At 38.5% G+C, this 15,715-nt stretch overlaps 2 protein-coding genes across 2 annotated transcripts; both read left to right on the top strand.

Annotated features, from left to right (window-relative positions):
• Positions 1 to 3,055: 3,055 nt before the first annotated feature.
• On the top strand, positions 3,056 to 5,648 carry LOC116267590 (cytochrome c6, chloroplastic-like). Its single transcript, XM_031649418.2, has 6 exons — positions 3,056 to 3,230; positions 3,346 to 3,472; positions 4,648 to 4,745; positions 4,862 to 4,893; positions 4,999 to 5,062; positions 5,147 to 5,648. Exons 1-6 carry the CDS (start codon positions 3,168 to 3,170, stop codon positions 5,285 to 5,287), a joined length of 525 nt encoding a protein of 174 aa, XP_031505278.1. The 5' UTR covers positions 3,056 to 3,167; the 3' UTR covers positions 5,288 to 5,648.
• Positions 5,649 to 7,222: 1,574 nt separating this feature from the next.
• On the top strand, positions 7,223 to 14,808 carry LOC116267449 (peroxynitrite isomerase Rv2717c). The gene is made up of 4 exons (XM_031649177.2): positions 7,223 to 7,625; positions 12,240 to 12,380; positions 13,114 to 13,182; positions 14,485 to 14,808. Exons 1-4 carry the CDS (start codon positions 7,479 to 7,481, stop codon positions 14,602 to 14,604), a joined length of 477 nt encoding a protein of 158 aa, XP_031505037.1. The 5' UTR covers positions 7,223 to 7,478; the 3' UTR covers positions 14,605 to 14,808.
• The last annotated feature ends 907 nt before the right edge of the window (positions 14,809 to 15,715 follow it).

The raw sequence follows: 15,715 nt of genomic DNA, 5'->3' as shown, positions 1-15,715 counted from the left end.
TCAAAACTGGGTTTTCCTCAAATCCAGTTTTGTGATACCCAAACACTTCAAAAACCTGATTTTGCAGTGTCATCTAAACCTTGTCAGAGGGCCGGTCTTGGACCTCTTGGTTGAAACCTGGAAGGATTATCACTTCCGATCTGTCGAATCCAAAATACGCTGGTACTTTGACAAATTATATCGGCACATTTCGGACATCATTCATATCTCTCAGGAACTCCTTGACTGGCGTTTTGCATCCACATTAAAATAAGAAGACGGGAGAAAGAAAAAGCCTTCTGCGGTTGGTTATCATTTGCACATTCCTCATTTTGGTGCAACACGGCGGTAATGCAGCACCTCATGATGCTCATTAAAGGTTTTCCAACTACCAATGTCATTGGTAACCAACCTGCTTATATTCACCACCCTTTTTCTGTACAGGAGTATACAATGATCAAAATGTTCCTATTAAAATACAAAAAAAAAATTATAAAGGTAAACAAAGGATTTTTTTTTTAAAAAAAGCCTATGTTCTTTACTTTATAAAAAATTTGAAAAAAATGCCTCTATCTCCCTTTTGGTGTATATTTATTGCATGCACACAACTCAATCCCGACTGGTAACGCTAGAGTTATTTCTGCCCCATCAATGTCAATCGGGGCATGCTTGATTGCTTGGACAACTTTATTCACAGTTAAGCCACCATTAACAGGGCAACCAAATGTATGGTGACCTCCGGATGTTACGTCAACGTAAACAGGGGGTCAAGGGCAACGACACACTTGTCAAAGAAATTTGCAATTCCTTTCACTTTTTAACCATAAAATTGAGACAAGCCGGTCTCTGGAGTCTTTCTCCCCACGCTGAGATGAAAATACTCCTGGTGGATCACTAATAAAATCGGAGGAATCAAACATGCCCTAAAAGAAGACACCTTTTTATGTGATTGACCACTCAGCCGGAAGTAATCCAGTATGAGGCACAGGGTGAAATTGCTTTCCCTTTTGGAGCGGTTCGCCTCACCATGAGATTCTCTCTCTCTCTCTCTCTCTCTCTCTCTCTCTCTCTCTCTCTCGTGTAATTTTAGAACTACGTTACGGACATCTTAAAAGCTACAGGTCCTTCGTCTCTCCCTTGACATGTTGCTCATGGCTTTTAGATAGTTTTCCCTACGCATGCCTTTTATGTGGTAGTTAATATTAATGGAGCTACAATGAAGTCTTCGGTTGGGGCAGGCTGGTCTGGTAGCGGCCAATTTTCATTTTGAATTTGTAAGGCATTAATTCTTTGTTGCAAAAAGGATGTTACTGATGCACAAGTTGATGAGTGGCAGGGGCAGCACCCTGAGACACTGAACGCCTCAAAAGTTTAGTCCTATATTGAAGATTGTGAGAGATCTTCAATGACTTATAAAGAGGGTCATTAATGAGATGATTGTCCTGATTCCTATTCTTTTTTCAGGTTGGAGTCAAAACTGCTAGGAGGCGGGTTGAGATTCGTCGAACCAGTGGCCTGAGCTCAGGAGTGGGTCGGATTGTTATAGTGGTATCAGAGCAATTTTAACATTCGGACCTAAGGTCCCACACGCACGGATGCGTGTGTCTTAAAGGGGATGGATTGTAACACCCCAAAAGTTTAGTTCCATATTGAAGATTGTGAGAGATCTTCAATGACTTATAAAGGGGTCAATAATGAGATGATTGTCCTGGTCCATAGTAGGAGTGAGTTGGGTTGTTATAGAAAGCATGCCCTATATCCTACTAGGACAAGAGGTTAGATGAGAACTTGAGTTTTTCTCTAAATGGTAGAACCAAATATTCCTCCTACTCACCCTCTAAATGGAGCTATAATGAAGGCTGTGAAATTAGAAGTAGAGAGCAAATCAAAGAAATGACTTTTCACATGTGGAGTTTTCCCATTCAAATTTATACCCAAATTTGGGCTTGGAGAACCAAATCTAGTTCCCGACAAGGGTAACATTCAATTTTTATATGTAACGGTGACGTGGTAGCTGTTCTTGTAAAAGCATGTTGAAAATGTTAAAAATTAATATCTATGGGGTTGTTTGGTAATAGAGACACTTTGTGAGTGCCTCATGAATCATTCCAAGGATTAAGCTATATTCGTGAAACATTAGTACTACTGTTCTATAAATCTACTCAAATTTTTAAGACTGATTTACGAGACACTCACATAATGTCTCTGTTGCCAAACTACTTATATATTATCCAAATAGGCATTTGTAAATATTGCAAACTTATGCATGTATATGTATTCATTTATAAAATTTGGCTTGAGGCTAAGTTAACGTTATCAAGAGACCTTTGAAAATATCCATTGCCTACAAGTGTCTCTCTTCAATAGTTGAGAAGTAGCAATGAAGACGATGTTCTCATATTTATATATCAACACCAATAATAGTATTTTAACAACAATACATCATCAACACAAGAATGGTATTTTAACAACAGCAGTGCTTCCCATCAGGGGCGGAGGGAGGGGAGGGCCCGCTAGGCCATGGCCCGACCCCAGGCAATTGAAAAAAAAAAAATTACATTGAAAAATTTGAAAATTTTTAATTGTGTCATGTATTGTTTGGATTCGGGTTCAGTTTAGCCCTACCTAGATCTAGAGGTCAAACTATTGACCCGCTCCTAATCAGGTTTATACATATTGGTGTTTATAGGATGAAGTTTTGCCCAAAATTTGAAACGAAAAAGGATAAGCAGGCCACTAATATTGGCTTATATAAAGTCTATATCGGTCAAATCCCCCTACCTCGGTTGACACTGCTGGAGTTTATGTGCATTTTCATTAAAAAAATATTAAAATATTAACTGACGTAAAGTTTATTTTGGTCAAATAAAGCCGATATCGGATGGTTTGGTATGACGTGGTGTGTTAGGGATTGCTTTAATTTTAGGTGATTAAAATAAAAAAATTTCTTAATTTTAAACTTTTTTAGTAAATAATATTAAAAATAAATATTTATCTTTAGATTACCATACAGCCCGCATGTTTGGCATAATAGATTGAAATGCAACATTGTTAAAAACCAAGCATCCAGAAATACGGATAAATGAAGGCAGGGCTCCAAACAGAACCTTGCCGCGTGACCCGCGCTTCGTTCATCAACTCTTGGACGCGGGAAGTGTTGGAAGCAGGAAAAGCAAAAGAGAGGAGTGATGCATTCTTGTTGTATGCTAACCGCATGCAGGAGTCCTCCAATCATCTCCTCTACTAGGAGTGTGAGTCACATTCCCCGCACTATGGTGCTTCTCTTGATAAATTTATTTGTGTGATTTGCTTCCTTTGCTCTGTTATTGTGTTCTTTCTTTTTCCGCCTTCTTTTCATTTTTCTAGGGAACAGTGAAGAGGGAAGCAAAAATCTTAGCTACCCAACAGCATGGGCAGGCGAGCATTACGAAAACCTTGGTTGTTCCTTTTATGGCAGCAATCCTTGCGTTCTCCCCTCTCTGCAGCGCTCCAGGTATCAGAAACATTCATGCCTTATACAAGCCTTTCCTACCCCACCCTTATTATCCAAACCCCTTAAAAAGTATTTGGTTTAATAAACATAGTTGAACTAGAAGTAGAACCAGAGGTCCAGAACTAAAAATGTCTGCTTCCATGAAAGTTAAATATCCTGCGTTTTCTGGATAAATAGTGATGGAGGCACTGGCTTATCCGGATTATCATCTCCACTTTTGCCTCTCAGGAAGTTCCTTCGGGAATTTTGGGCACAGCTTTGTCCATGCCTTCTAGAGGTTATCGATAAAGAGTTTTCTGGTTAGTGATTTCGATGAACTTATGAAGCATATCGATCCAACTGCTGGGGAGGCCATGGAGGAGCTTTCTCCAGAATAACTCGTCCACCTTTTGAGTAGCAGATCTGGAAACGGGCGGCTTCCCTTGTTGGGACCGGGCCAGTTTGAACCGGCTTCCATCTCTAGGAGCAGCAGCTTCTGGGAGTGAGGGCTGCCACACGAACAGAGCTAGCATTGTTGATTAGGGATACTTGTTGCAGGTGCGCCACAAAGGATTCGAGCCTAAATTAAACCATTAGGAGCCAAACATGAACTCAATGTGAACTCAATTTGGGCGGCTTGTTTTCTCAAACAAGCTTTTGTTTTCGGAACAGTTTTGTAAATTTTGATCGCATACCTTATCATAATGTTATAATATGACGTATTTGTACGTCATAAGTTCGTAAAGCGTATGAAATGTAGGTGAAGTTTCTTATAATTGTGCATTAAATAACAGTAGCAGCTTTGAACTTTCATGCCGATGAACCAATCTGAAGGGGCATTTTTTCACAGTTCATCACTTGGCATGCCAATAGCCCCGGAAACATAAAACACGTTCTAGACCTTGTCTCCTGCGCTAAAATTTGCTGTCAGTATGCTTCAGTTTCCTGGAGACACCTTCAATGGAGAACTTTCTCACAAGATCTTGCAAAATTGCTGGTTCTAGGACAACATTTATCAATAACAAAAAGGTCAATGAATATTGCTCCCCAAGTGAAATCGTACACCTCATTCAGCTTGTTTGAACTTCCACACACACACAACACACGCTTTGGAACAACATAGATTGGTGCCCTCCCTTTCTGCATTATCTGACTATGAATAATCTTCTATTAAAATAATTTTGGTGGATTTTCAGCATCACTGGGACAAACAACTCAGATCCAAAAAGGAGCAACTCTTTTCCGAACCTCCTGCATTGGATGCCATGATGGCGGTGGCAATATACTGCAACCTGTAAGTGGTTTTCAAAGCATCCAATCAATCTTGTTAACGGGTTTCTGACGCATACTTCGCCTTTCAGTTCTTGAATTCTCATGCTTCGAAACCCCCGTTTTCTTGTATGCATGCAGGGTGCGACACTCTTCGGTAATGATCTAGAGAGGTAACAAGTTAGCAGTTTATATTAGCATCATACTTTATTGCTTTGCAGGCTAAGCTGAAAAAGGAGATACCAACTGAGCAATTCCTTCGAATTTTATAATTCCAGGAATGGTGTGTCGACCGAAGAGAGCATATATGAAATTACATACTATGGAAAGGGAAGAATGCCGGTGACTATACTGGCCGTTTGCTTTTACAGGTTTCTCTCTCTCTAGGCTGTGATATTTAAGTAAGGTTGTTGCTTTTCATTGCAGGGATTTGGTGAGAAATGCACGCCAAGAGGTCAGTGTACATTCGGAGCTAGGCTGCAAGATGATGAAATCAAACTCCTAGCCATGTTTGTGAAGTCGCAGGCTGAACAAGGATGGCCGAACATTGAAATTTATAAAGATTAATCTGTGTAGACAAGGGCATTTCTATAGAAAGGAGGGCTTCAAATATTGAATAATATACTATTTATACATCTGCTTGATATTGTCGGAAGAACTACTACCCGAATTTTAGATGCACCACTTCTGGTTCAACATGGCGAACTGGATTCAGCTTGCTTGTTAACTTTCTTTATTCATGAAAAAACAAGCTGGACAAGAAAAGTTTTGGGTCTTATTTTTTGGCTGTTTGAATAGCGTACAACTCAGTAAGGTCTGCAAGCTGGAGGATATATGCCCTAGCTGTTTGAGCATTGTTGATGTAACAACTTGATTGACTTTCTTTAATCCTACTTCATGGTAAAACTTCTTACTGTTTCAACCAGTATCTGGAGCTCTCTTTGTTACGCTCTCTCTCTCTCTCACACACACACCAGAAGTGCAGTATGGTCGGTCAACTCTCATATTTGTGAAGTATTTCTTGAAAAAATGCTAGATGTTGTTAATCTACCATCCACCACTCCATAAAAGTTGCCCTCAAGAAAGCTGCAGACATGCGGTTGTGGTCTGCTATTTCATTCCTCTTTCCCGGTATTGGTTCGAAGTTCTAACTACAGTGTACCACATCTGTTGAGCTTGCAGAACAGAGGCAGGCTAACTCACAATTTAGCATCCTATAATTTTTTATCGCCTTCTCATTGTCGAGAATTGATTTTTTAAGAAATATCTGGCATCCAAAAATATGCTGGCCCAATTTGTTTCGTCTTTGACTGGGAAAATTTCATCTTCTCTCTAGACCTTCTCTTGAAATTGGACCTTACTATGAGAAGGCATGAATCTGCACTTGGAGATATAACAGCCCAAAGGACAAACGAAGAAATGGGGAGTCTAAAGGAAATCAGATGGTTCCAAGGGTTTGACATCTAATGTATGCATGAGGTGACATTCAATAGCTGTTCGTCATGATAAGACATATGAAGCTTGAAAAGAATAGTGAGAACATGACACTTCCCAAGGCCTTTAAGATAAGACAGCAGTAGGGGAAACTGTCTAAGAAAACAGGTGCTTGAATTGTCCAGCCAAAATTAATTAAAGCTTGAATGACAATTTGGGGTATATTTAACATTTGATCCATGGAAATGATTTGGGAAAATCCTTACGGGATTTGTAGAGTGGATACTGCCTGATGACTTTCTTTTGACCTAGTTCACAACATTTTAGTGCGATTTTTTTTTTATATTGAAGCAGGCCAATGGTGAGACGAGTTAGATCGGTGGTTGAGGTCAAGGAATTATAAATCATGTAGTATCATGTTTAACTCTCGAACCTAAATTGCAACATATGAGAGCACATGTTCCTTAAGGTAGTGGTTTACAGTAGTGTTATCCGTATCCTAGTTGCTAGACAGTAGACTAGGAGAATAGAACGAAAAAGAAGTATTTCCTGGCTTCTGGAGACAAGACCCCTCGAACTCTTGGAATAGTTTACTTTCTGAAAATGTATATTTCAAAACCCAAAAAATGCAAATATTTTGGGCATTAGTTTTTGAAATTCCTTAAATAGATTCATGGTAAATGAATAGTCCAACAATAATTTCTTGAATTCTTCTGAAACAAGTTAGTTAAATAACGTCTATGTGTCAAATTTCAAAAAATAAAGAAAATGATGGGATCACATCGCTCTAGATAGATGCATTGTACCCATCCAGATCCTGACACAGGATCTGGACACAGCTCAAAACCGTGAAGAGCTAAAGACCAGAAATGGAGGGTCTTCGAGACTCTATGTTAACGTTCCGAAGTATTCAAACTCAAGCAGTGATTGAACTCTTAACCTTTTTTCGTGTCAAATCAATTTTTACCGTGAGCTTCTTGATTCGAAGAGTCTAACCTAAACTCTTAATATACCAAGTACTGTTTAATACTGGAAAGCCGTGACCACGTGGCTTCGTTTTTCATTGCCCTTCTTCCCACTTGGTGGGCTGTAAGGAAGGGACGGCTCGGCAGATCAAGCTAGCGAGCGACCAGAAGCTGACGCAAGCGCTGACATTGGGAGAGTTCGATGCATTAAATAATAACACGAAGCTGCAGATTGCGGGCTGCCTGACTCCTTTGAGGGTGGACTTCTACAAAGTGGGAGAGGAAGAAGCAGGGTAGGTCAGTACGTGGGAAGTGTTTCAGAGAGAGAGAGACGGAGAGGAGAGGGAGAGGGAGAGGTTATGGAAGGTGGTGGTCCTCCAATTCATCCGTTCATCTCGCCGCTCACTTACTTGCTGGGCACATGGAGGGGTGAAGGAGAAGGCGGCTTCCCCACCATCAATTCCTTCAAGTACGGCGAAGAAATCAAGTTCTGGCACACCGGAAAGGTTCATCCTCAATACATCTGGTCTCCCTCTGCCTTTCGGTTTTCCGTTTTCTTCGCTGCCATTCTCCCAATGTGTCTATTTTCTTACTGGTCAAGGCTTTGAGCTTTTACTTCTAGAATGTTCGTGCAGAAATGGTATATTGTTGTGCAACTACTCTGCTACTTCTGCCTGCTACTACAGTTGATTTTACTATTACAACTAGTGACTAACAGAAATATAGAGCATAGACTCGCAAAGCAACGAATACAAAGCACAGCACCAGATACTAGTCCATGTACAGTATGTCCAGCGGGGTAGGATGAAGACGAGGAACTTTGGTTTTGGGTGGTGGCTACTAGAAGCAAGTAAGCGTGAGGTTCGAAAGCGTGCAGGAAATGCATTGCGCAATCTTGAATGGATTCAGCGCAACATTAGCCTGCTGATAACGAGTAAACATCAAATGGGATATCGAGTAAAACAGGCAAAAAATTGCATATTCATGTGGTTGACCATGTGACTGCACATACAACCTGTATTTGGGATAAAATTGGCTGAATCGTAACATCTGATTTGCTTCCAGACCAATCTACAACTCCTGATGCACGTCAGGAGCAAGGGCACAGCCCACTTCAGGGATCCAGAGATTTAAATTCGGTTGAAGCTCTTCAGATCCATTTTGGTTCACAATCAACAATTTCACCCCTGTTAGATCTACTAGCCAACTGGGTAACCAGGAATGAGAAATAGCTAGGGAATAGAAGTTTCTCAATTACATGATGAGTGTCATTAGGAAGTTCTTAGACTACCATGGAGGACAACGAGCAAAAAAAGGCAGGTGTTTATGCTAATAGTATTTCTTTGTTTTGTTGCTATTCCTTGTTTATTTGACATTTCCCTGCTTCCTCTGTTTGACATTGGCTGAGTTTTGTAGTTAACCTTTGCTTGTTTTCATTTTTCTGCTCCCTCTGGCTAGTTTAGTTATTTTTATTTTTTGAGCTAACATGTCTCTCCTTATAGTTGAGTTTGTGCTTTGCTATCGACTCTACGAAACTCAGAACTTGTCATTTGCATCATCCTCATTGTTTAGTGCTTTCCTGTTAAAAAATCAGCGATGTATTCAGCATCTTGTCCTACGGAAGCTGATAGGCCACAAGTTAGAGTTTGTGATTAAGTTTTCTTTCAGAAAAACGGACCAATTTTTTTAATATATTTTACAATTTTTAGTATTTCTATTAATATGTTAACTACTATTCAGGATATTTTGATCAATGTTTTGCAAGAAAATTAGCAAAAAAACTCAACTTTGTAATTTTCTATTAATTTTATATATTTAAAATTTTGAATTCCTAAGTTTTTTTGGAGAAAAACAAAGTTCCCACTTAGTACTAGAGGAAAACCTTGCTAATAAAGCTCTATAATTATAATTGTAACAATGGTGGTCTAGACTCTAAAACAAATAATTTTATGAAATCAATAGTGGAAAACTGGTGCATGCTGTCTATTTTGTCGTGTCCCTTTCTTTTTCTTTTGCTTTTGCTAGCCAATGCTTTTTGGTTTCATCTGTTACGATTTTAAATTGCAACATTTGTATCTTTTTAATTTTCAAAATTTGCATCTTTTCCAAGTTTTTAGTTCTCCTAATTACACTTTAAGTATCTTTATTTTTCTAGGAGGAACCTTATCAAATTCTTATTAAAATCTAATGTGGATCTGTGATTATTATTACACAAAGACGGACGGCATTCTGGATGATCATGTCAAGTTCGCAAGGATAAAAGCACTATATTCAAGCCCTTCTTTTGTACATTAGTACAAACAATGTTAACTATTACTTATTCTGAATGGTGATCCTGAGAAATTAGCTGGCATGGATTTATTGGTGTTAGTAGATCCACAGCAAATATTAGTTTGGGGAAAAACTGAAATAGCAGAGAAAATGAAGTGGCAGGTTTCTGATTACCGCTCCTCTTTTGTCATACATATGGCAATCAGGACAAGACTAATCAAGGTCTATAACAGCAGTGTTTGCTGTCACTGTGTATCCCTATGCTGTACAAATGATGGATGCATTCTCATAGTTTATGGTGGAATCTAAAAAATGTCCTCACTGTACAAATGATGAGAATACCATTGTTTAACCTACCATCATTAGAATGATCTTAAGGTGGTAATTTGTTGTTCCTCAGAATCAGTTAAATCCTTTACATGTGCATCTATCAAACTTAGTTCAGTTTATTGGATGAGCAGCTGGTCTGTGCAGGAGTAAGAAATAAGTTTAAATAAGGAACGGACCAATTCAAAGCCTAGCAGCTTCAGTCTTCTTTCATTGGTTTATGATCCAAAGAATGCGTACAGTCCAGCTTAAGCTTAAGGGCTACATAACATTGGCACAAACCTGGTTGAGCGTAAGGGATGCACTTAAGGACTTTGATAGCTAATCCTCTTCTCTTTCATAATTTTCTTCTATTCCAAATATGTGTTGGTTGACACTGCTTAGGATTTAATTGTAAGTTTGAAGATTTATGTTCATCTATAGACTGTCAAGAAGTCCTCAGGTTTTCTCCAACTACAAAATTTTCCATTCCATATTGCTAGATAATCTGGTTAGTCTTGTTCAATTCAGCTTACATGGAAGATTTATAAACAACTCCTCTTCTCAACGTTGTTAGACACCTCTTAGCTGAACTTTAGCTATGTCAAATACAAAATTCAGATAGAAGTTTTCAGCCATCAGCGTCAATGAAGAAAGCCTCTTGATGGCTATTGCTTGCACCTTTGAAGTGCATCTTTTAGACAAGGCAACAACAAACTTACCTGGTTGACATACTGCAGCACTAGATTCAGAAAATTCAGATAGCAACTGGCACACAAATGCTTACCAATCTTAGAAAGGCAGTTGAAGTAGCATAAAAACAAAAAACTAAAAATTCACATCTTCTGTGGCAACTGAAGCAACTAGTGGCTGTTCTAGAAACACAAATTCAGTAGCTCCAAGATAATATTTTGGAGGCAAGCTCTGGTAGGATACATTCATGAAATAGAAAAAGGAGAACAAGAACATGGATTACATTTCTGCAAAATTCACCTTCATACGTATGCCAATGCATGGTAACATAAGTAGATGCTTATGCAAGAATCTCTAACAGCAAGTTTAGAGATTATTATCTGTCAAAAAGTAGCCGGTTGAAGCTAATGATTTATTGCGTTATTCGAGTAATGCAGCCACTCACTTTATAATGAACGTAAAGATTTCATTGTAAAGGCTCTATGTTGGTGGTTTTAGGATGAGTGAAGGTTTGCCCCCTGAACTCCCATTGATGATATAGGGGGATTGTCCTCGTTGCATGGAACCTTAGAATGTGCAGGAATATGGTTGGTCTCCATTGAGCAAAATGAATTGAAAACATGGTTGAACATCTTGCATTTGAATGATATTCAGGCAAACCAAAACTCGCAGCAAATATTCTACCCAATTATGTTATGAGAGATATGTGCCCCTAGGCAAGCTCTGAATAACAAGAAGTTACTGGGAAGATAATTGGATCATATTCTTTAGGAAAGGGATTGGTTGGAGAGAAAAGAGTTAATATTGGATTTTGGAAAAATCAAGATAAGAGTGTGTAGTTCTTTTACTATGTTGAAACCAATGTGCTTGTCTAGCCCTGTATTGCACACTAGAGATAGGGTCATCTGTGATGTGGCGTTTTGTGAATTTGGACTCTGCTAGAATTAAATACTGAACATGTTTTGTGAATAATCTTGCAACCAATGGCTTCAGAAGAAAGGATAATTGGTTGGAAATTGTAGTAAAATGGGTGGAGGTGAAAATTCTTTCTTCACTAGGCCTCTACCCCTTGAGTGTCTAAAGAATCCTTTACTATGAATTCAAATTTTACAGGTGGCAAATATGCCAGATGATAAGCAGCCAAAGTCATCAACTCATCCTTTTTCTTCCAATTCATCGCAGTCTCCTGTTCCATTATTTTAATTATTTTTGGATGTGCTAGTTTTCATTACTTATGCCACCACTGGAAGTTAATGATGGTCTCAGGAAAATGTGATTGAACCTCACAAAAATGAATTAAAGAGTGCCTAGTAAATTTGCATGTGCAACAGTGGCTCAATTGGACTAAAGAATTGATATCTACTGTACCCTCATTGTTGAGAAGGCTAAATTGTTGCAACTAATTTGTAGTAGAAGAAGAAAATTAAGGCGAGCTGATGCCTTAAGATCGACAGAAGAAGAAGAAGAAGGTTGAAACATGGAGAGCTCGGAAACAATTTTTTTTTCTTTTCCAAATACTTGTTGGATTAGGACTGAAGGGAAGAAATCAGTGTACTTGAAGGCATAAACATGCATGAATGTACGTATGCAGTTGCACAAAACATAATGAAGCCTCCTCATATGTTTTACTGTATTGGTATGCCTTATAAATTTTTGAGACTTTTGATATTAGCTTTTTGGCAATAATGTTGTTCGCGATGCTTGTGCTTGCTTCGTCAGTTGATGCTTTATAAGTATATCATATCATGTTGTGGACCAAATAATGAATTTGAATTGTATGATTTTCTTTTGTCCTGCAGCTCAAATGCTTTCAATCTAATTTCATCCTTGTTTTCTTCAATTTTGAACAGCCTGTAATATCCTACACCCAGAAAACATGGAAGTTAGAGTCTGGGGAGCCCATGCATGCAGAAAGTGGTTACTGGCGGCCAAAGCCAGATGGTTCAATTGAAGTTGTTATTGCACAAAGCACTGGCCTTGTGGAGGTCCAGGTAATCCTTTGTTTTTTGTGTTTTAATTAGGAAACTTTTCAAAAGTAAGTTACAAGGTCTTATATGAAAATTTTTAACAATGCATACACGAATTATTGATTGATCAATGTCATATAGAACTCTGTTATTAGTTAATTCTATAATTTTTCTTGTAATATCCTCCTTCTGCAAAGTTTTTATTGTCATTGTAAGTTGTTTTGCATACTTCATTAGAAATAAAGAATCATCTTCAGTTTCATGGTACAATGTTCAAGGAGAGATAGAGGTGGAATTGCTTCTGTAATGCTATCATATACCAGTGGTCATGGAATTTGTAAGGAGCTCCAACTGAAATCCCAATATCTTACTTTCTGGAGAACTTGAGGAGGAATAGGTGTCGACCTGCCAGGCAACAAACATATAAGGATTAGAAATTTGGTGGATGCTCTATTTTAACCTACCAGTTATTAATACATATTCCCTTTTTCCTGATAATTTTCTTTCAGATATACTTTTTTTCTATAATTTATGCGATGTAATTGTGGAAAGCTTGAGATCCTAGAATGTTGCTAGTGTTAAATGTCATGCATGTGATTTTACCTATAGCAATCATGACATGCACATGGTGTCTGATCTAAAAGCAGGCCGGCACTACATGAGCTGTCTTCAGCTATTTGTTCTCTTGTATACGTCACATGATTCCTGTTGTCCATGTTCTTTTGCTTTTTTTAGTGACTGTTTTGCTTTATTGTAGAAAGGAAGTTACAATGCTGATAATAAAATTGTGAAGCTTAAGAGTGACATGGTTGGCAATGCATCAAAGGTATGTTAAGCAAAATGTCATAAACTCTCCACCATAATCTTGTGGCTATTTGAAACAGATTACTTAATGAAGTATTCATTTAGTGCTAAAAACTTGAACACTTCTTTTAAATGGCCGTACTTGTTCTATTGCATGAGATGCATTTGCTGCTTCTTTTGATGCACAAGCACTTGCATGTTCCATCTCCATACAAGTTTACATTCGCGTCTATCAGTGTAAGTCCATCCAATAATTTTGTATTGCAGGTTCTCCTTTGGAGGGCCTGATGGTTTGCTCAAGTGGCTATTGCATGGCCTGATTTTCTGGTTTATATGTTAGTTCTAGATACGGCAGATAAACGTGGGAAATGAACTGAAAAATTGATGTCCAGGCTCAGCTTATTTATTGTAAACTTTAGTTCATAATGTACTTCATGTTCTTTGAAGAGTAACTATAGTCTGGGAACTTCTGTTATTTCCCTTATGCAAGTATGTCTCCTTATTTTGTCATGGTGTAAAGTTATTGGCTACCTTAGACTTTCTACTCGGCAGTTCAGTTTAAATGTATTAATCCTTATTAATGCTTGATGAATAATATGAAAAAAAAGGTACTCTGCACTTCTCTCTAGGTGCCTCAATTAAAGGACATGGAACGTACTAAGAGCTCCAGATACATAATGTGCAGTAGTCATGGTTCTGTTTTTGAGATCCTTGTACTCTTTGTTGAGGGCTATGGATTGTGACAACCTGGTATTTTCCCAAAAACGTCCTAAGCTTTAGGTTCTTAATTGTACCAAGAGTGAAGTTCCAGGTGCTTTTCTTTCATCCTCTGATCTCCTGGGTCCTGTGCTTATGTTGAGGTCCATGGTCCACTGGCACATTACCTGGTAAGGTTGTTTCTTCCACCGGGACATTACCTGGTCAATTCTTTCCAGAAAACCTTAGAGAATTCACTAAGAAATTCGACAAATTGATCAGCTAATTTGTAGGTTTGTCAAACGGACTGAAAGCTTGAGTCGCTGTATGATTTGTTCTAATTTTGGCGCTTGCTCCTTTTACTCTTTTGAGTGCTTGATTTTCATTCGAAGCATACTATGCTTGTGCTTTGGCGTTGTTTTCGTGGATAACTTCAACAATCTGTTTCTATCCTTAGCCCACTGTTTCCTATGCATAATTTTGTGTATTGATGCTTCAATGAGCAATTCAGTGTCTAAATTAATTCACATACTCTTGGTTGTGACTTTCCAGCTTTAGAAACTAACCATGCTTTGCTATGAATAGGCCTCGCTTATTATGTAAATGTCATGAATAATTTTTTCTGCAGGTAAAGGAGATAACACGGGTTTTTGAGCTGATCAATGGAGAGCTGTCTTATGTCGTGCAGATGGCTACACATTTGAACAGCCTTCAGCCGCATCTCCGTGCCTTGCTAAGGAAACTTTGAATCAAAGAGCAATTGCATTCTCTTTGTCATGTTCATCTTTTGTACTCTTATTGAGTGTTGATTAATCATTTTTTAATCATTCTAGAAAGTATAAAAAGAAAAAGGAAATGTCCAGGTTACCCTGCAGTTAATTTGAACAAAATCGAACCAGGCAAAATGTATTTTCTGAATTGTTAGTCATGCAAACTCTACTGCAACCCTTTCCTTTGTTGTTACCAGCCATTGATGCGACAAGGTTAACATAGTTTGGCACCTTTGCTATTCGAAATGCTTGCTTAGAACATGGTCTTGTGGCGATAACTTTGCATTGTATTTTTGCTAGGAGAAAAACTATGAGAAACAGGGCGCCTGAATTGTGCCTTGTGCAGCTGTGTTATTTTGATTTAGACGCAGTTATGAAAGATGAACTGTCGATGTTAGGGCCTGGTCGAAACCACAATCAATCAAAGCCGGTGTGCTTGGTTCATTGCTAGGAAACTCTTTTCTGTCGTTAACCCTTTGAAAGTTCCCAGTCTGAGCTAGAACTCATGGCAGACAGACACTTGTGTGAAATTCTACACATCGTGCTTGCCTCTGTATCTTAATAAAGTTTTTTGAAGTTGACACAAGTATTCTTTGGTCTTTTTTCAAGAAAACATTAAATTTGGTTGTGTTCATTATATTGGTGGCAGTGGTGGAGCCAGAAATTTTGGTTGGCAGGTCACTAATCCAACACTTCTATGCTTGGAGGGGCACCATTAGTTAAACATTTGAAGACAGCAATATAAAAATAAAGGTATTTTGTGGGGCTGATGTGGGTAAATGCCCACACCAGACCACATGGGGCTCCCCCACTGATTGGTAGTGCTCACATAAATACATGAACTAGACTGAGTTAGATTCTTTCTATAGACAAGGCTTAGATCAACAGTCTGTTATCACCCCACTTCAGGTTTTACTCAGACTTGACCAGTGCTTAGCCCATTAAGTTCTGGCAATTAAAAATATCATATTGCAAGACAAGTTATTATTTTAATTGGCCGGATGTAGCCCATGTAGTCTGTCATAAGACCCGAGATTGGTCCTCGAAGTAAGCATGGCTGAACTTGAACGTGGACCTTAGAAATGTAAA

The sequence above is a fragment of the Nymphaea colorata genome, chromosome 14, assembly GCF_008831285.2.
Source record: "Nymphaea colorata isolate Beijing-Zhang1983 chromosome 14, ASM883128v2, whole genome shotgun sequence".
NCBI lineage: Eukaryota > Viridiplantae > Streptophyta > Magnoliopsida > Nymphaeales > Nymphaeaceae > Nymphaea > Nymphaea colorata.
This window is presented reverse-complemented; position numbering and strand designations above follow the sequence as displayed.

Coding starts and splice junctions, on each gene's coding strand:
- LOC116267449 (XM_031649177.2), top strand. CDS start 7,479: ATGGAAGGTGGTGGTCCTCCAATTCATCCGTTCATCTCGCCGCTCACT. Junction 7,626..12,239: donor AGTTCTGGCACACCGGAAAG/GTTCATCCTCAA, acceptor AATTTTGAACAG/CCTGTAATATCCTACACCCA. Junction 13,183..14,484: donor TGGTTGGCAATGCATCAAAG/GTATGTTAAGCA, acceptor TTTTTTCTGCAG/GTAAAGGAGATAACACGGGT.
- LOC116267590 (XM_031649418.2), top strand. CDS start 3,168: ATGCATTCTTGTTGTATGCTAACCGCATGCAGGAGTCCTCCAATCATC. Junction 3,231..3,345: donor TCATCTCCTCTACTAGGAGT/GTGAGTCACATT, acceptor TCATTTTTCTAG/GGAACAGTGAAGAGGGAAGC. Junction 4,894..4,998: donor TTCGGTAATGATCTAGAGAG/GTAACAAGTTAG, acceptor TTATAATTCCAG/GAATGGTGTGTCGACCGAAG.